Source organism: Acinonyx jubatus, chromosome C1 (genome assembly GCF_027475565.1).
Source record: "Acinonyx jubatus isolate Ajub_Pintada_27869175 chromosome C1, VMU_Ajub_asm_v1.0, whole genome shotgun sequence".
Lineage (NCBI taxonomy): Eukaryota > Metazoa > Chordata > Mammalia > Carnivora > Felidae > Acinonyx > Acinonyx jubatus.
This window is the reverse complement of record NC_069381.1, coordinates 103,633,044-103,650,170: the sequence shown is the minus strand read 5'-3', so window position 1 is coordinate 103,650,170 and position 17,127 is coordinate 103,633,044. Positions and strand designations below refer to the sequence as shown.

At 38.0% G+C, this 17,127-nt stretch overlaps 1 protein-coding gene across 2 annotated transcripts in view; it reads left to right on the top strand.

Moving 5' to 3' along the window:
• Positions 1–16,676, top strand: part of GOLPH3L (golgi phosphoprotein 3 like) — a 37,657-nt gene extending 20,981 nt beyond the window's left edge. For both annotated transcript variants that reach the window (XM_015077876.3, XM_027056258.2), the window contains 3 exons: positions 1,546–1,677; positions 3,329–3,443; positions 14,303–16,676. In XM_015077876.3, the coding sequence (XP_014933362.1) occupies positions 1,546–1,677; positions 3,329–3,443; positions 14,303–14,730 (675 nt within the window). In that variant the 3' untranslated portion in view covers positions 14,731–16,676. The remainder of the gene's footprint in view (positions 1–1,545; positions 1,678–3,328; positions 3,444–14,302) is intronic.
• Positions 16,677–17,127: the final 451 nt, after the last annotated feature.

Here is a 17,127-nt window from a genome sequence, read left to right as displayed (position 1 = left end):
ACTGCGAGATCATGAACTGAGCCAAAGTCGGACTGAGCCACCCAGGCGTCCCTAAAATACCGATTTATGTAGCGATCCTTAAAGGTGATGCTTTAAAGCCATGCTAGAACCTCCCTGCCAACATCTCACCCAGCTTCTCTCCAAGAGGGAGTGCTACACCAAAAGGTAGAGTGTTAGACGGGTCTGATACTTTTGGTGGGTCTTTTTGTGTTAATCATAACTCCTTGCTTACAATCCTCAGGATTCAATATTGCCTTTCAGTAAAAGTTCAGAGCATCAAGACTTCCCACAGCCAACTTGATCTTATGTCCTTGAGTTAGATCTCTAAACATATTTGATGTCTCCTTCCTTTATACTTTTACTTAGAATGCTCTCTTGAAAAATAAGTAGAATTTGAATGATTTATCTTCATCTGGAAAACCCTCCCTCACTGCTAAATTCAACCTATTTTTCAAACCTCAGTTCAAGTCCCATGAAAGTTTCTGACTAGCCCAAAAGTGGTTTATAATTTGAAAAACTATCATCTAAACCAAACATCCAGTAGTCATTTTTGCCGGTCTCCTGCTTTTTCAATTGAGCTTTTATTTAAAATTTATATTATTATAGGGGCACCTGGGTGGCTCAGTCGGTTGAGCTTCCGACTTCAGCTCAGGTCATGATCTCGCAGTCTGTGAGTTCAAGCCCGTGTCGGGCTCTGTGCTGACAGCTCGGAGCCTGGAGCCTGCTTCAGATTCTGTTTTTTCCCTCTCTCTCTGACCCTCTCCCGTTCATGCTCTGTCTCTCTCTGTCTCAAAAATAAACATTAAAAAAAATCATTTTAAAAATATTTAAATTTATATTATTATAGAACTTCCTTCAAGTTTGCATGGTCTTTCCAGTTAGATTTTTAGTTTCTTAAGACAGTGGGTATTTCTTCTATGTCTTTGTACCCCTCTAGCTCCTAACTAAAGGAAACCAATATTTAAGTGCCTACTATAAGCCAGGTTCTCTACTAAATGCTTTCTTATACAGGACACCTGATTATTCCTCACAGCAAACTTATAAAGATAGATATTAGTGTCCACATTTTATAGATGAGGACATTGCACTTGAGAAATAACATACCCAAAGCATTTACGTAGTCAGTGGCAGAGCTGGATTTCTACCACATCATCCATCAAAATGGCTTGCAAATAATCCATGTCTTGGAGGAGTAAAAGGCTCAGATGGTTTATACATTTTTCTGCTAATATTGATACTCTGAAATTTAGAATGTCATGAAAACAGATTTCAAAAAAGCTAAAATTCTTTTCAAAAATTACAAATTGACCTGCCAATTATTAACTAGGAGCTGAACCCTGGGAATTCACAAAGAGCTTGAAGTCAGAAAATCTTATTTCGGGCATTTAGACGAAGGGAATTAAAGAGAGATTCTGTTATTTTATGCTTTGAGTACACGTAATGTGACATGAAATGAATCACAATGAAATGAACCATCCTTAAGGTGCCTGCTGCTAGTCCATAACCCTTTCAGAACATTCTTTTCTTTTTATTCCCCTTCTCTAGGGTTACACATCTTTCTGGAATGACTGCATATCATCTGGCCTGCGAGGGGGCATCCTGATAGAGCTGGCCATGCGGGGTCGAATCTATCTGGAACCCCCCACCATGCGTAAGAAGCGACTACTGGACAGAAAGGTGCAACAGCCTTGTGAACATTCTCCTGACTTACGAAAGAGCAGATACCAATGGTCCATTTTGGAGAAATGGGAAGATCTGAGTAGTGAGACAAGATAAATATCACTGACTCAGCTGTCCCATTGTCTAACAGGTTTAATTAACCTATAGCAGAGGGAGAAATTCAAGTATCCATTATCTAAAGAGTTACAAGAAGTTTATGGTTTTGTCTTTTTATGCAGAAAAATCACATTTAGGATGCTGTTGATTGTTACTCCTCTGTATCTATAACTATAACATTATGAAATAGAGTGTTATATAGGAGGAGGGCAAACACCTGGGTTGGGTGCAGTCTTTGTTTAATTCTGGTCATGCTCAGATAACATTAGATTTTTCTCCTTCCATTTATAGCAAGTCCTCTCCACCATATGAGCTTGACTCCCATCTCTGTTTTCTTACTACGTATTTTTTCCACTCATAACTTCATTTTCATACTCTTAACTCTACCAAAACTACATTCTTCAGTGTCACCAGCAGGCTCTATGCCCATCATGGCGCTTGAACTAACAACCCTAAGATCATGAGGCTCTACTGATGGAGCCAGCCAGGCACCCTATCACCAGCTTCTCTTTTGTCTTCAATTTATTTTTCTCTCTTAACCTATACGTGGCATTTGACATTTTTTGACCACCTCCCCCTACTTGAAATTTTCTCCATTCTTGGCCTTTGTTATATTACATTTTCTTGCTTCTTGCCTGTACCCTATTTCTTTTTTTTTTTTTTAATGTTTATTTATTTTTGAGAGAGAGAGAGAGAGTGCAAGCAGAGGAGGAGCAGAGAGGGAGACACAATCCAAAGCACTCTCCAGGCTCTGAGCTATCGGCACAGAGCCCGACAGGCTCAAACCCACAGACTGCAAGATCATGACCTGAGCTGAAGCTGGACGCTTAACCAACTGAGCCACCCAGGCATCCCGCCTGTACCCTATTTCTTATGCTTCTCCATTCCTTAACATCTGAGTCTCAGTTTGCATCCTTTTGCATACCTTTCTTTCCTTTTGGAGATACCATTTATCTTCTAGCTTTATCTATCACCTCCATGATATTAACCTATCAAATCTGAGGCCTGTCTTCTTTTTCTACCCCTAGGAACATATTTAACTCTTGACTAGACATTTCAACTTAGCTATCCCTTATGAGTTAAAACCAAACTTATCCACTTTTGCCCTAAAGTAGCTTCCTCTTCTTTTTTACCTTTATTAATTGTTTCACAGGTTAGTTTTCCAGACCTAAAGAGTTATTATTACATATTTTCTTCCTGATCATTTATATCCGGTTTGTCACTAGGGCCCACTTCAAATGTTATTTCTTTCTCCCCACTATCACTCCATACTAGATATTAAACTTCTTGAGAACAGGGATAGTGTGTTATGTTGTTTTGCATTTCCTACAACATTTGACCCATAATGTATATACAGTATATTGAAAGATTCTAATTTGAATTAAGGGAATGAACCAGGGTCCCTTGTTTCTTCTTTTATTTATTTATTTATTTATTTATTTTCTGTTTGGAATTCAAATCTTTTTTTTTTTCAATATATGAAATTTATTGTCAAATTGGTTTCCATGCAACACCCAGTGCTCATCCCAAAACCTTGTTTCTTCTTTTAAAGGTATTGCTAAAGTCAGATAGCCCAACAGGAGATGTTTTACTGGATGAAACTCTCAAACACATCAAAGCAACTGAACCCACAGAAACTGTCCAGACATGGATAGAGCTACTCACAGGTAAGATGGCTCAAAATGGCTAAAAAAATCCCACACTTTATAATCTTTATCCTACTAGTTCAAGCAGTGGAATACAGGAATTCAAGATGCTGGGTAAGAAATGTATGGCTCACTGTTTAACTGTATTTAAAGAAGGACAGAAAAGACATGGTTAATCAATACATAAAGTTTTCCAAAGCTCTATCTTACGTCCACCACCCCACCACATAAGCTCTTTAATAGTATTCTCCACAAGAAAAAACTTTAACATTTTTTTAAATGTTTATTTATTTCTGAGACAGAGAGAGACAGAGCATGAGTGGGGGAGGGCAGAGAGAGAGGGAGACACAGAATCCGAAGCAGGCTCCAGGCTCTGAGCTGTCAACACAGAGCCCGACAAGGGGCTCGAACTCACAAACCATGAGATCATGACCTGAACCGAAGTTGGTTGCTCAACCGACTGAGCCACCCAGGTGCCCCAAACATTTTTATTGATTCATAATTCACACCATACAGTTGACCCATGGAAAGTACACAATTAAGTGGATTTGAGTATATGCACACAATTGAACAGCCGCCATCACAGTCCTAATTTACAACATTTCATCACCCCAAAAATAAACCCCATACTCATTAGCGATTTTTCCCAAGCCTCCTGCCCAGCTCCAGGCAACCGCTAATCTACATTCTGTCTCTATTGATTTGCTTATTCTCAATATTTCATATAGAGGAAATGTACAACTTTTTTTGGACCAGATTAAGGTAATATTTAAAGTTCATCCATGTTTTATCATGTACCAATGCTTTATTCTCTCCCTTTTTTTTTTAAGGGTAAATTCAAAAACTTTTATATAAGTAAGCAGATCTATGGCATAAAATTTTAGGAGAATCTTCCATGGGGCACTTTGAGGTCACAGCCAGTGTCACCTTCTGGAACAGTTTTTTTTTTATTGAAATTTTAATCGAGGTATCTGTACATTCACATGAAGTTGTAAGAAATAGTACAGAGAGATCCCTTATACACTCTACCTAGAATCCCTCAGTGATGACCAGTTACAAAACTGTAATATAATATGACCTCTAGGATATTGACATTGATACATTCTACCAATCTTACTAGAACTTCCCCAGGTTTACCTTGACTCCTTTTTGTTACCAAATAATACTTCACTGTATAGATGTACCACATTTATTTATCAGTTCATCAGTTGATAAACATTTGGATTATTTCCACTTTTTGACTATTATGAGTAATGCTGCTGTGAACATACCTGGACATGTTTTTGTGTGGATATATTTTAGTTACTTTGAGGTATATAGTTAACATTTTTTACTGTGGTAGAATACATATAATATAATCTTTATTGTTTCAACCATTCATAAATGTATAATTCACTGACATCAAATACATTCACAGTGTTATGTAACCATCACCTCTGTCTACACCCAAAGCTTTCTCATCATCCCAAACATCCCTCTTTCTCCCTGTCCCCCCATGCCCTGGCAACCTCTTTTCTGCTTGTTGTCTTTATGAATTTGCCTACACCAGGTAACTCATATAAGTGGAATCATGCAATATTTGCCCTTCTGTTATCTGGCTTCTTTTACTAAGCATAATGTTTTCAATGTCCATTCATGTTGTAGCATGTATCAAAACCTCATTCCTTTTTCTGGCCAAATAATATTCCAGTGTATGGATATACCACATTTTGTTGTTAATTTATTTTGAGAGAGAGTGTGCATGAGTATGAGCAGGGGAGGGACAGAGAGAGAAGGAGAGAGAGAATGTCAAACAGGTTCCACACTGACAGTGCAGAGCCCAACGCAGGGCTTGATCTCACAAACTCTGAGATCATGACCTAAGCCAAAATCTAGAGTTGAACGCTTAACCAACTGAGCCATGTGCATGCCCCACCACATTTTTTTTATTCATTTCATTTGTTGATGGACCCTTGAGTTGTTTCCACCTTTTGGCTATTGTGGATAATGCTGCTATGTACATTAATATACAAATATCTATTCAAGTCCCTGCTAGTCATTCTTTTGAATATATATCTGAGAGTAGAATTGCTGGCTCATATGATAGTTCTGTTTTGAGAAACCACAAAACTGTTTTCTACACAGGCTGCACCCCTTCTCGCCAACCCTGCATAAGGGTTCCAGTTTCTCCATATTGTCATCAACACGTTCTATTTTTAGCTTTGTTGAGGGTTTTTTGTTTATTTGTTTCTTAAAGTTTATTTTGAGAGAATGAGAGAGTGGAGGAGGGGCAGAGAGAGAGAGTGAGAGAGAATCCGAAGCAGGCTCCGTGCTGTCAGCGTGGAGCCTTATACAGGGCTCAGTCCCACAAACTGGTATCATGACCTGAGCCAAAATCAAGAGCTGGACATTTAACTGACAGAGCCACCCAGGTCCCCCTGTTTTGTTTTGAATTATAACCATCCTAGTAGGCATGAAGTGGTATCTCATTATGGTTTTGATTTGCATTTCCCTAATGTCCAGTGATGAGCATCTTCATGGGCTTATGGGCCATCTGTATATCTTCTTTGGAAAAATGTCTATTCCAGTCTTTTGCCCGTTTCTTTAATTGAGTTCTGTTGTTGTTATTGTTGAGTTTTGGAAGTTCTTTGTATATTCCGAATATTAATCTCTTATCAGATATATCATTTACAAATATATTCTCCCATTCTGTAGGTTGTTTTCTCAACTTTTTGATGGTAGTCCTTGATGCACAAAAGTTCTTGATTTTGATTAAATTGAATCAGTTTATCTATTTTTTCTTTTGTTCCTTCCACTTTTGGTTTTATATCCATGAAAAGACTGCCCTTTCCCCCATTGAATGGTCTTGGTAGCCTTGTTGAAAATAAGTTGATCATCAATCTGAGGATTTATTTCTGGACTCTCTGTTCTATTGCATTGATCTGTGCTTGTCCTTATGCCTATACCGTACTATTTAACTTACTATAGCTTTGTAGTAAGTTTTGAAGTTGGGAAGTATGAGTCCCACAACTTTATTGTTTTTCAAGATTGTTTTGGCTGTCTGGGTCTCATGAAATTCCATATGAATATGAGGATCAGCTTTTCCATTTTGGTGGGAAAGGCTTTTGGAATCTTGTTAGAGATTGTGTTGAACCTGTGGATCTCTTTGAGTGATACTGACATCTCAAAAATGTCAACTCTTCCTGTTCATTAAAATGAGATGTCTTTCCACTATTAATGTCATCTTTAATGTTTTTCAGCAATGTTATATAGTTTTCAGCATATAAATCTTTCACCTCCTTGGTTAGATTTATTCCTAAATATTTAATTCTTTTAGACACTATTATAAATGGAACTGCTTTCTTAATTTCCTTTTCAGATCGTTCATTACTGGTATATAGAAACAACTGATATTTGTGTGTTTTTTTTGTACCCTGCAACTTATCTGAATTAGTTTATTAGCTCTAGTAGCACTTTTGTGTACTCTTTGGAATTTTCTCTACAGTTGGCCCTTGAGCAACGTGCGCAGGTCCACATCTTTGTTTCTTCTCTAACAGCTCTGGTTGCAGTAGGGAAAGCAGGCATCATTATGTTGTTCATGACCTTTGAGGGAAAACTTTCAGTCTTTTACTATTAAATGTGATGTTAGCTGTGCATTTTTATACCCTTTAAGTATACCCTTTATTCTGGGGCACCTGGGTGGCTCAGTCGGTTGGGTGTCTGACTTCGGCTCAGGTCATGATCTAACGGTCTGTGAGTTCAAGCCCCACGTTGGGCTCTGTGCTGACAGCTCAGAGCCTGGAGCCTGCTTCCAATCCTGTCTGTCTGTCTGTCTGTCTCTCTCTCTCTCTCTGCCCTTCCCTCACTCACACTCTGTCTCAAAAATAAAGAAATAAAAACACTAAAAAAAAAGTATACCCTTTAGGGGCACCTGGGTGGCCTCCGACTTCGGCTCAGGTCATGATCTCACAGTCTGTGAGTTTGAGCCCCGTGTTGGTCTCTGTGCTGACAGCTCAGAGCCTGGAGCCTGCTTTGGATTCTGTGTCTCCCTCCCTCTCTGACCCTCCCCCATTCATGCTCTGTCTCTGTCTCAAAAATAAATAAATATTTAAAAAAAAATTTTTTTTTAAAGTAAACCTTTTATTCTGTTGAGAAATTTTCCTTTTGTTCCTAGTTTTCTGGGAGTTTTAAATCATGAAGGTGTATTCATCTTTGTCAAATGTCTTTTCTGAGTCAAGTGAGATGACTGGCTTTTTTTTTTTCCTATTAATGTGATGTATTATTACATTGATTACTTGAGGCATAATTGACATACAACATTGTATTCATTTCAGGTATAGAATACATTGATTCAGGATTAGTATATTGTGAAATGATCACAGTATGTTTACTTAACATCCATCACCATATATAGTTACACATTTTTTTTCTTGTGATGAAAACTTTTAAGATCTCTCCTAGCAACTTTCAAATATACAATACAGTGTTGTTAACTATAGTCACCATGCTGTTTATCACATCCCTAGGACGTATTTATTTTATAACTAGAAGTTTGTACCTTTTGACTACATTCACCCATTTTGCCCACCCCTGCCTCTGGCAACCACCAATCTGTTCGCTGTATCTATGAGCTTTTTTGTTTTGTTTTTGAGTTTTTTTTTTTTTTAAGATTTTATTTTTAAATAATCTCTATACCCAACGTGAGGCTAGAACTTAAAACCCTGAGATAAGAGTCACACACTCTACCAACTGAGCCAGCCAGGCATCCCTTTTGGATTTTTGTGTTTTAGATTCCATATATATAAGTGAGATCATACAGTATTTGTCTTTCTCTGTCTCACTTATTTCACTTAACATAATGCCTTCAGATTCCATCCATGTTGTTGCAAATGGAAAGATTTCTTTTTATGGCTGAATACTATTCCATTGTATATATATACACATTTTCTTTAGTCATTCAACCATCGATGGACACTTAGGTTACTTCTGTTTGGCTATTGTAAATAATGCTTCAGTGGACATCAGAGTGCATAAAGTTATTATTTTCATTTCCTTTGAATAAATACCCAGAAGTGAAATTGCTAGATCATATGATAGCTCTATTTTTAACTTTTTAGGAACCTCTATACTGTTTTCTATAGTGGCTGCAACAATTTACATTCCCACCAACAGTCACAAAGGTTCTCTTTTCTCCATATCCTTTCCAACACTTGTTATTTCTTGTCTTTTTGATAATAGGCATTCTACATGTGTGAGGCGATTTTCATTGTGATTTGATTTGCACCTGATGACTAGTGATATTGAGCAATTTTTCATGTACTCGTTGGCAATCTGTATGTCTTCTTTGGAAAAAGTCTTTTCAGATCCTTTGCTCAGATTTTTTTTTTATATATATATAACATTCCTGGAATAGATTTTACTTGTTCATGATAAATAATCCTTTTAATATGCTATTGGATTCAATTTGCTAATATTTAATTAAGGATTTTGCATCTATATTCATAAGGGTTATTGGTCTGTAATGCGATTTAAAGTGAGTTTCTTGTAGATAGCATATAGTTGGATCATGTTTTTTAACCCATTCTGCCAATCTTTGTCTTATGACTGAATTGCTTAATCCATTTACATTTAAATTAATTATTCGTGAGGAGACACTTCTACCATTTTGCTATTTGTTCGCTGTATGACCTATAGGTTTTTGTCCCTCATTTCCTGCATTACTGTCTTCTTTTGTGTTTAGGTGATTTTTTATAGTGAAACATTTGTATTCTCTCTCATTTTATGTAGATATCATCTTGGTTGCTACATGGGATTTAACATCCTAGAGTTAGAACAACCTAATCTGATTTTATACCAATTTCAATGACATAGAAAAACTCTGCCCTGATATAGCTCCATTCCACCCTCTTTCTGTTTTGATGTCACAGATTATTCCTTTATACATAGTATGCCCAATAACATAGATTAATAATTATTTTTGATGTATTTATCTTTTAAAGCATATAGAAAATAAAAAGTAGTGTCACAAACCAATACTAGTTTTTATAGTTGTACATATATTTACTTTTACTGGAGATATTTATTTCTTCATACTGCTTCTAGTTACTGTCTAGCTTCCCTTCATTTCTTTCTTATTTTTTTATGTTTATTTATTTTTGAGACAGAGAGAGAGTGTGTAAGCAGGGGAGAGGTGGAAGGAGGAGGAGACACAAAATCTGAAGCAGGTTCCAGGCTCTGAGCTGTCAGCACAGAGCCCAAAGCAGGGCTCAAACCCAGGAGCCACGAGATCATGACCTGAGCCAAAGTCGGACATTTAACTGACTCAGCTACCCGGGTGCCCCTAGCTTCCCTTCATTTCAACTGGCAGGGCTCCTTTTTAGTATTTCTTGCGTGGCAAGGCTAGTGGTAACAAATCCCCTTGGTTTTTGTTTATCTGGGAAAGTCTTAATTTCTCCCTCATTTTTGAAGGACAGTTTTTCTGGATACAGAATTCTCATTTGACAGGTTTTACTTTTTTCTTTTCTTTTCTTTTCTTTGCTTTTCTTTTCTTTTCTTTTCTTTTCTTTTCTTTTCTTTTATTTCAGCTCTTTGAATATATTGGCCCACTGCCTTCTGGCCTTCAAATTTTTTGATGAGAAATCTGTTATCTTACTGAGGATCCCTTGTATGTGATGACTCACTTCTCTCTTTCCTTTCTGCTTTTAGATTCTTTTTGTTTGGCTTTTAACAATTTGATCATAATGTGTCTCAGTATGGATGTTTTATCTGACATTGGGTTCATAATGCTTCTTGAATTTATAAATTCATGTCCTTCATCAAATTTGGAAAGTTTTCAGATAGTCAGAAAGTTTTCATAATTTTCTTTAGATAGTCTCTCTGCCCCTTTTCTGTCTCTCCTCCTCCTGGGACTCCCACAATGCATATATTTGACCATTTGATGGTATACCAGAGGTCCCTTAGGCTCTGTTTACTTTTTCTCATTAAACATCCTTCTGTTCCCCAGACTATATAATTTCCATTTCCTATATTCAGGTTTGTTCATTCTTTTTCTGCCTGCTTAAATCTGCTTTTGAACCCATACACGTGGTGTTTTTCATTTCAGCCCTTGTATTTAAGCTCCAGACTTTCTTTTTGGTTCCTTTCAATAATTTTTATCTCTTCATTAATATTCTCATTTTGTTCATATATTGTTTCCCTATGTCCATATATTCTCTTAGCTCTTTGAGCATCTTCAAGACAATTGTTTTCAAGTCTTTGTCTAGTAAAGTTGATATCTGTGCTTTCTGAGGCACACATTATGTCCACTTCTTTCGTTTTTAGTGTATCATACATACATAGATTCTAGTAGGGCACCAGGGTGGCTCAATTGGTTAAGTGTGATTTCTGCTTGGGTCATGATCTCATGTTCATGAGTTTAAACCCCGTATCAGGCTCTGCACTATGTGGAGCCTGCTTGGGATTCTCTCCCTCCCTCTTCCTCTGCCCCTCCCCTGCTCTTGCACACTCTCTCACAATAAATAAACTTAAAAAAAAATAGACTCTAGTATAATTGTTGTCTAGGTGAAGAGATGGATTTCTGGCACTTCTTACTCTATCATCATCCCTGATGTCATACCTCAGTGATTAACATTTTAAAGAACCTTATCTCTATGTCCAGTTTGCCATTAGGGCCCACTTCAAATGTTTTTTGTCTCCCCACGGTCACCCCATACTAGATTTTAAACTTCTTAAGGACAGGAATGGGGCCAGTTTTTCAAAGTGGCTACACCATTTTACATTTCCACACCAGTGTATAAGTTTCTATTCTTCCACATTCTCATCAATACTTGTTATTCCCTGTCTTCTTTATTTTATCTATCCTAATGAGCATGTAGTGGTATATTGTGATTTTTATCGAGATTTTCCTAATACTAATGATGTTGACCATCTTCATGTATTTATGGCCATATGTATATCTTCTTTGGAGAATTGTCTTTTCATATCTTTTGCCTATTTTTCAACTGGGTTTGCCTTTTTTGCCACTGAGTTGTACTTTTCAAATATATTCTAGATACAAATCACGTATCATATACAGGATTTGCAAAATTTTCTTCCATACAGGGGCACCTGTGTGGCTCAGTCAGTTGAGCATCCCACGTCAGCTCCGGTCATGATCTCACAGTTCGTGGATTCGAGCCCCATATCCAGCTCCACACTGAGTATGGAGCCTGCTTGGGATTCTCTGCCTCCTTCTCTCTCTGCCCCTCTCCCACTTGCACACACATGCTTGCTTGCTCTCTCTCTCTCTCTCTCTCAAACTTAAAAAAATAAAAATCATTTGACCATAAATGTATGGGTTTATTTCTGGGTTCTTCTTTTGATCCCTAGGTCTATTTTATTTATTTATTTATTTATTTATTTATTTATTTATTTATTTATTTATTTATTTATGTGAGAGAGAGAGAGAGAGAGAGAGAGAGAGAGGATGCGTGCGTGCACAGGCAGGGAGGGACAGATAGACAGAGACAGAACCCAAAGCAGGCTCCAGGCTCTGAGCTGTCAGCACAGAGCCCAATACGGGGCTCAAACCCACCAACCATGAGATCATGACCTGAGCTGGATGCTTAAGTGACTGAGCCACCCAGGTGCCCCTCTCTATGTCTATTCTTATTCTCTCTCTCTCTCACTGTTTTGTTTTTTTTTTTTTAATATTTATTTCTGAGAGAGAGAGAGAATAGGTAGGGGAGGGGCACCTAGAGGAGGACAGAGGATCCAAAGCAGGCTCTGCACTGACAGCAGAGAACCTGATGCAGGGCTTGAAATCACAAAGCACAAGATCATGACCTGTGCCAAAGTCAGACGCTTAACCAACTGAGCCACCCAGGCAACCCCTATGCACTCTCTTGATTATTGTAGTGTTTGGTTTTTTAAGTTTATTTATTCATTTCAAGAGAGACAGAGAGTGAGCAGGGGAGAGGCAGAGAGAGAGAGAGGGAGAGAGAGAATCCCAAGCAGGCTCCACACCATCAGCAGGAAGGCCAATGTAGGGCTCGAACTCATGAAACATGAGTTCAGGACCTGAGGTGAAACCAAGTGTCAGATACTTAACCGACTGAGCCACATAGTCTCCCTGATTATTGTAGTTTTGTAGTAGTTTTCAAATCAGGAAATGTGAGTCCTCCAACTTTATTGTTCCTTTTCAATATTTTTTTGGCCATGCTGGGTCTTTTGCATTTCCGTATGAATTATAGAATCAGCTTGTCAGTTTCGGCAATCAAGCAAAGTAGTGTTTTTTTTTCTTTTTCGTTGTTTTTCTTTAAGTTTATTTGTTTAGAGAGGGAGAGAGAGAGAATCCCAAGCAGGCTTTGCACTGTCAGTGCGGAGCCCAACACAGGGCTCAAACTCACGAACCATGAGATCATGACCTGAGCTGAAATCAAGAGTTGAACATTTAACCGACAGAGCCACCCAGGTGCCCCTGAGGTAGGATTTTAATAGGAATTATATTGTATCTGCAGATCAATTTGGGGAATATTGCTATCTTAAAAATACTAAGTTTTCTGGGGTACCTGGGTGGCTCAGTTGGTTAAGTGTCCGACTTCAGCTCAGGTCATCATCTCACAGCCCATAAGTTCCAGCCCCGCATTGGGCTCTGTGCTGACAGCCAGAGCCTGGATCCTGCTTTAGATTCCGTGTCTCCCTCTCTCTCTCTCTGCCCTCCCCGACTCGTGCTCTGTCTCTCTCTCAAAAATAAAATAAAAATTAAAAACAATAATAATATCAGGTTTTCTAATCCATGAACATGGATGCCTTTCCATTTATTTAGATATTTCTTTCAACAATATTTTGTAATTTCCAATGTGTAAGTCTTATACTACTTTTGTTAAATATAGTCCTAACTATTTTGTTCTTTTTGATGCTATTATGAGTATAATTGTAAGAAAACAACTACAAAAATTGAGAAAAAATTTATTTTCAGATTGTTGCTAATGAATAGAAATTCAATTTGATTTTTTTTATTTACTTTTTTGGGGGGGGCAGAGAGGAGGAGAGAGAGAGAGCATCTCATGAGGGGCAGAGGGAGAGAGAGAGAATCCCACAGGGGGCAGAGGGAGAGAGAGAGGAAGAGGGAAAGAATCCTGAAGCAAGGCTCCAACTCACGAACTGTGAGATCATGACTTGAGCTGGAGTCGGATACTAAACCTACTGAGCCACCCAGGCACCCCCTGCCATTTTTATTTCTTTAAGGTCAGTAGTGATGTTTCCTCTCTAATTCCTAATGTTAGTGATTTGACTCTTCTCTCTTTTTTCTTTGTCACTTTAGGTTTGTCAATTTGTTGATCTTTTCAATGAACCAACCTTTGATTTTAATGATTTCCTCTATTGTTTTCATTGTTTCTATTTATCTCCTCTCTAATCTCTATTATTTCCTTTCTTCTGCTTCCTTCGTGTTTATTGTGTTCTACTTTGTCTAGTTTTTTAAAGTAGAAGTTAGGTTATTGATTTATTTAATATCTTTTCTAGCATACCATTTGGGGTCATATCTTTCTCTCTTGGCACTGGTTTAAGCTACATCGCATAAGTTTTCATTCAACTCAGAGTTGAGTGTGATTTCTTTGACCCCATTGGTTATTTAGGAGTTTGTTGTTTAATTTCCACATATTTTTGAATTTCCCAAATTGTCTCCTGTATTTAATTTCTAGTTTAATTCTATTGTGGTTGGATAGCATACTTTGTATGTTTTCAGTCCTTTTATTAAGGCTGATTTTATGGCCTAGCAAATGGTCTATCCTGTAGAGTATGCCACATGTACTTAAGAAGGGTATGTTTTATGCTGTTAGGGTGGAATGTTCTGCAGATGTCTTGTTAGGTCTAGTTGGCTTAGCGTATTGCTCAAGTCTTCCATTTGTTTTTTCCCAAAGGTGAGACCTGGAACCCCTTCAAATTACAGTACCAACTGAGAAATGTGAGAGAACGAATTGCAAAGAACCTAGTAGAGAAGGGTATTCTAACCACAGAGAAGCAGAATTTCCTCCTATTTGACATGACTACTCATCCAGTGACCAATACAACAGAGAAACAGCGACTAGTGAAAAAACTTCAAGATAGTGTCCTAGAGCGGTGGGTGAATGACCCCCAGCGTATGGACAAACGAACACTAGCGCTCCTAGTGCTGGCCCACTCCTCTGACGTGCTAGAGAATGTCTTCTCCTCTCTGACAGATGACAGGTATGATGTGGCAATGAATCGAGCCAAGGACTTAGTAGAACTGGACCCTGAAGTGGAGGGGACAAAGCACAGTGCCACAGAGATGATCTGGGCTGTGCTGGCAGCCTTCAATAAATCCTAAAGCCAGTGGGTGGGTTTCTCCTTTTTCCCCTGCTGGCTCGTGACTGTCAGAGACACCACACGGAGTTTTGTGTGATGAGATGTTTTTCATCGTTTTTTGTTTGTTTGTTTGTTTGTTTTTCCTTCTCTTGAATCAGACTTATGATTTGGGGAGAGCCAACTTCAGGGCTTCTCCATAAACCTTGACCATTGTAAGCAGACTTTATTTCTCCCTAAATTTCCACTGCAGAGGTGAATAAACTAGGTGAATACACACACACACACACACAATTATCACTTTCTCTCATTCCTGGTTTGCTTCCATCCAGTGTGCTTTTGGATAAACAGGAATATCTAAGTGGGATTTGGAGTTCTCCAGCCACAAAATGTGAATGAGATGTAGAGCAAACCATTAACTAAGATTTCTAAGGTTTGTTTTCTATCTCTTTTTTTTTTTAAGTGGACTCCACATCCAATATGGGACTTGAGCTCATTACCCTGAGACTAAGAGTTGTATGCTCTATCAACTGAGCCAGCCAGACGCCCTGTTTTCTATCTTAAATACACGTTTTCACAGTCTTTGTCTCTCAGACTCTACTAAGGATTATAGTTATTGAAATAACTGTCTGGGCAGTAGAAACAAAACTAATTTTTGGAGCAGATGGTCTCTGGGATTATATGTCCCACTAATGATTTTTCAGCTTTCCTTTTCTAACCTAATGAGAATATTGCAAATTTGCTTACCTGGTTCTCACAGTCCTAGAATCAGAAATATGTTCTGTACTCTCTCTTAGCATTATCCTACTCCCTCGTTCATCAGGGCAAAAGTCTGAATGAAAAAAATGGGTCTCTCAGCCACGTCCTTCATAATAATCAGCATTCCAATTTATAAGGGAGGAAGGTGGCATGAGAATTTCCACCCTTTAGCTCATGATTGTCCTGATTCCTCCAGATTTACTCTATATGTCTCTGCTCTGATCAAATTGAGGGAATTATAAATTTCAGTTGCCTAATAGCAGCATCCTGAGTCCAGACAGTGTATCTAAACTCCAGATCTTCTTGTTCCCTGTTTTTGGCTTCCTTCATAAATTGATAGATTCTGTCCGTATTTAAGGGTTCTAGAAGTAGTTTTGTCTGTATTTAGTCCATAGATAACCTCCTAGTCATTAGTCTTGTTTCAATATAACCATCTTTCTAGCCAAATCTCTCAAAACTTTTCAGTTTTTTCAATTCAGTAGTGAGTGCTAAGAGAAGATTAAGAAAAATACTATTTTGATGGGCAATTTGGTATGAAATGCATGTTGACATAAAGTCTACTATTTGGGAATATAAAGAGGACAGGCACCAAGTTGTGCTAAGTTCAGGCATTTACTATGCAAATATTTTTTTAAGATTTGTTTATTTAATCTCTACACTCAACATGGAGATCTACACTCAGCTTTTGACCATTACAGAGAAGCAGGCTGTCAAAGGGCTCATACAGACAACCCAGACCTGATATCAACTCTTCCTGATCTGAAACGAATGAATGATTGTAACTTTCATCTCCTCCCCCAAACCTGCGTAGCCCCACGGAATTCCCCAAATCAACAATCATTGTTTTGTTTTTCACTTTCAGGTATTGCTTATATGACTAGAGATACGAATTTTAGCATGAAATGAGTTCTAAACGTGCAGCTGAGTAGAGCTTCAGTTTGGCACTCTGAAAGTACAAAAGCAGTCCATGTGTTGTCTCTATGTGGCTTAGTTTTCCTTTCTGAACCAGGTTTTGTTCTGGAAAGTGTCAGCTTGATTGGGGGGTAGAAGTCGAGTTCTTTCTTGAAACACTTGGTCAGTGTTTATTTTTATGTTGTATCTCAATGAGAATGTCTTCAGTTTGAATCTGTATAGTATTCTCTGCAAAACACCTTCTTTAATGCATAGGGTTTTCACATTTCTGTATAATAAATAATTATTGGTTTTCTGATTTTACAACTTCAATTATTTTAACTAGAAATAAGAACTTTCCACACAAGGCCAGTAACACTCCCCCCTTTACACCAGGAGACCAGCCTGTTTCATCCTGTATAGACTATTAGAGATAGACAAATAGAATCGTAACATATATAGGCAGACCTATATACAACCAGCTAATGTTGTAGTCTGAATAGTGTCTCCATCTCAATCAAAATAATTTACCCAATTACACCATTTTTCATCAAGAAAAGGATTATGTTCTGCCCTATTCATATCTACTTGCAAGTGACACTGAAACTTACCTAAGAGCTGAAAGTATAAAGTTGGAAACACAGGTAACCTACCTAACTGTAACAGAGTTAACAACATGTGAAAGTGTGGCATCTCTCCCAATCAGATGGGGGCACCCAAATGTAGGGCGACCCAATCAGGTGGAAGCCTGGGGCGCAGGCTGTGGAAGGAT